The sequence below is a fragment of the Polyodon spathula genome, chromosome 5, assembly GCF_017654505.1.
Source record: "Polyodon spathula isolate WHYD16114869_AA chromosome 5, ASM1765450v1, whole genome shotgun sequence".
Classification (NCBI taxonomy): domain Eukaryota; kingdom Metazoa; phylum Chordata; class Actinopteri; order Acipenseriformes; family Polyodontidae; genus Polyodon; species Polyodon spathula.
In genome coordinates this window covers 70,304,017-70,305,677 of record NC_054538.1, presented here as the reverse complement: position 1 = coordinate 70,305,677, position 1,661 = coordinate 70,304,017, and the positions used below count along the sequence as shown (strand labels likewise).

General features: G+C 36.1%; 1 protein-coding gene across 1 annotated transcript in view; it reads right to left on the bottom strand.

The window, feature by feature from the left end:
* Window positions 1–584, bottom strand: part of LOC121315336 (PR domain zinc finger protein 13-like) — a 6,286-nt gene extending 5,702 nt beyond the window's left edge. Inside the window, exon 1 of the mRNA XM_041249369.1 lies at window positions 417–584. Coding sequence (XP_041105303.1) covers window positions 417–557 — 141 coding nt within the window. The 5' untranslated portion in view covers window positions 558–584. The remainder of the gene's footprint in view (window positions 1–416) is intronic.
* Between the last annotated feature and the right edge of the window lie 1,077 nt (window positions 585–1,661).

Here is a 1,661-nt window from a genome sequence, read left to right as displayed (position 1 = left end):
TATTAACGATTCCATTTCCCCATTACAGCAATAAAAGAAAGACGGTGTTGCAATGACAGCTCCTCCACATGAAAAAGATCAATTAATCAACAACGAAATTTCACTGATGAGAGTTGACACTTTTACTTCATTGGAAAAATAATGTAGAATGCAAGAAACATTGACATAATTAACTGTATCAATAGTAGGATAAACAAAATTAGTTTATAATATTCGATATCTATATATATATATATATATATATATATATATATATATATATATATATATATATATATATATATATATATATATATATTCATTTTAACACATTTTCGTGTTAGAAATACACAAGTTGTTTTTTGTGGAAGAAATAGAAATAGGTATCCAAGGTACTTTTTTTTTAATCACTGTATTGAAAACTTCAGTTAGTTTACCTTTTTCTTTATTCCAGGCTCCTTGCGATCAGTCATATACTTGCCCAGTTTTAAGATTGCCGGGGCCGGACCTAACCGTAGTCCGGCTGGGATGAGGTTGTCTGCACAGACGCTAATTGTCGGAGTCCTGGTTGCTTGCATTGCTGGCTCCAAGTGGAAAGTAATCAGAACCAAGACTACCAAACAGGGATGGACTGATTGAGACAAGCAGTGGTAGAGATGAAGACAGGCTTATCTCCGCCTGCAAAGTGACGCGATGGCGTATGTGCGCCTTCTTTTCAATTGGAACAGGAGAGTATCCCTTGGCACATTAATGCACTGGGGCGCTCAGTTCGGTGAGAGAGTTTAGCTCTTTTAGCAGCTGCAGAGATACTTCCAAGAGGGTCACATGGAGACTTTCCCTAACCCTCCTGCATAATCAACTGTTCCAAATGGTCAGGAAACAATGAGCCAGGCGACCTTCCCATTCCTAAAATCCAATTTGTCAAGGGCAGAGAAAAGGCTCGAGTGAATCAAAGGTCTGTAGGGACCATTAATCCTCAGCATGTGACATTGTCCCAAAGACAGTTACGATGTTTTAAGTGAAAAACAAACTGTATAATTTCTCCATAAATTGTACCTCCTTGTATTGTTCCCAGACAAACCTGTTTTGGGAAATCAGTAGCTACTTTAAATCTACTTGGCTGAATCTTTTAAGGTTTAATATACTTCAAAGATCCTTTTTCCTTTCCATTGGCTTTATTGTAGGCTTGGTTAACAAAGACAGCAGGAATGTTTGGAGGACTTGTTAACTTCTATTGATTCCTGGCGTGTGCCTCACGGAAACTGGGCAGGTACTTGATAGGAAAGGATCAGGAAAAGCCACAGTTTTCACAATAACCACCATCTCATCATTTCACACCAGCATACCACGTTCAATTGACAATAGGGTTTGGCATATTCTTTTAAAAAAATTAAAAATTAAAAAAAAAAAAATAACAACATACCATTGCACCTTTTACTTTATTTAACTGTTCCGGCCTTTTATAGAGACAATGGTTCTGTACATTCAGATATTTTATACACCTTCTCCGCAGCTGTAATGGAACTCAGTGTATGTATATATTTTATAACCAGTTCTACTATAAACAATTATCGCGAAATGCAAGGACTTCCTAATTAAAGTTATAAATGTGGTTTTATATGCTGATACATTATTGCTAAATTTAACATTTAACAAGTTTTTTTCTGTACCTTTGTCCTGTT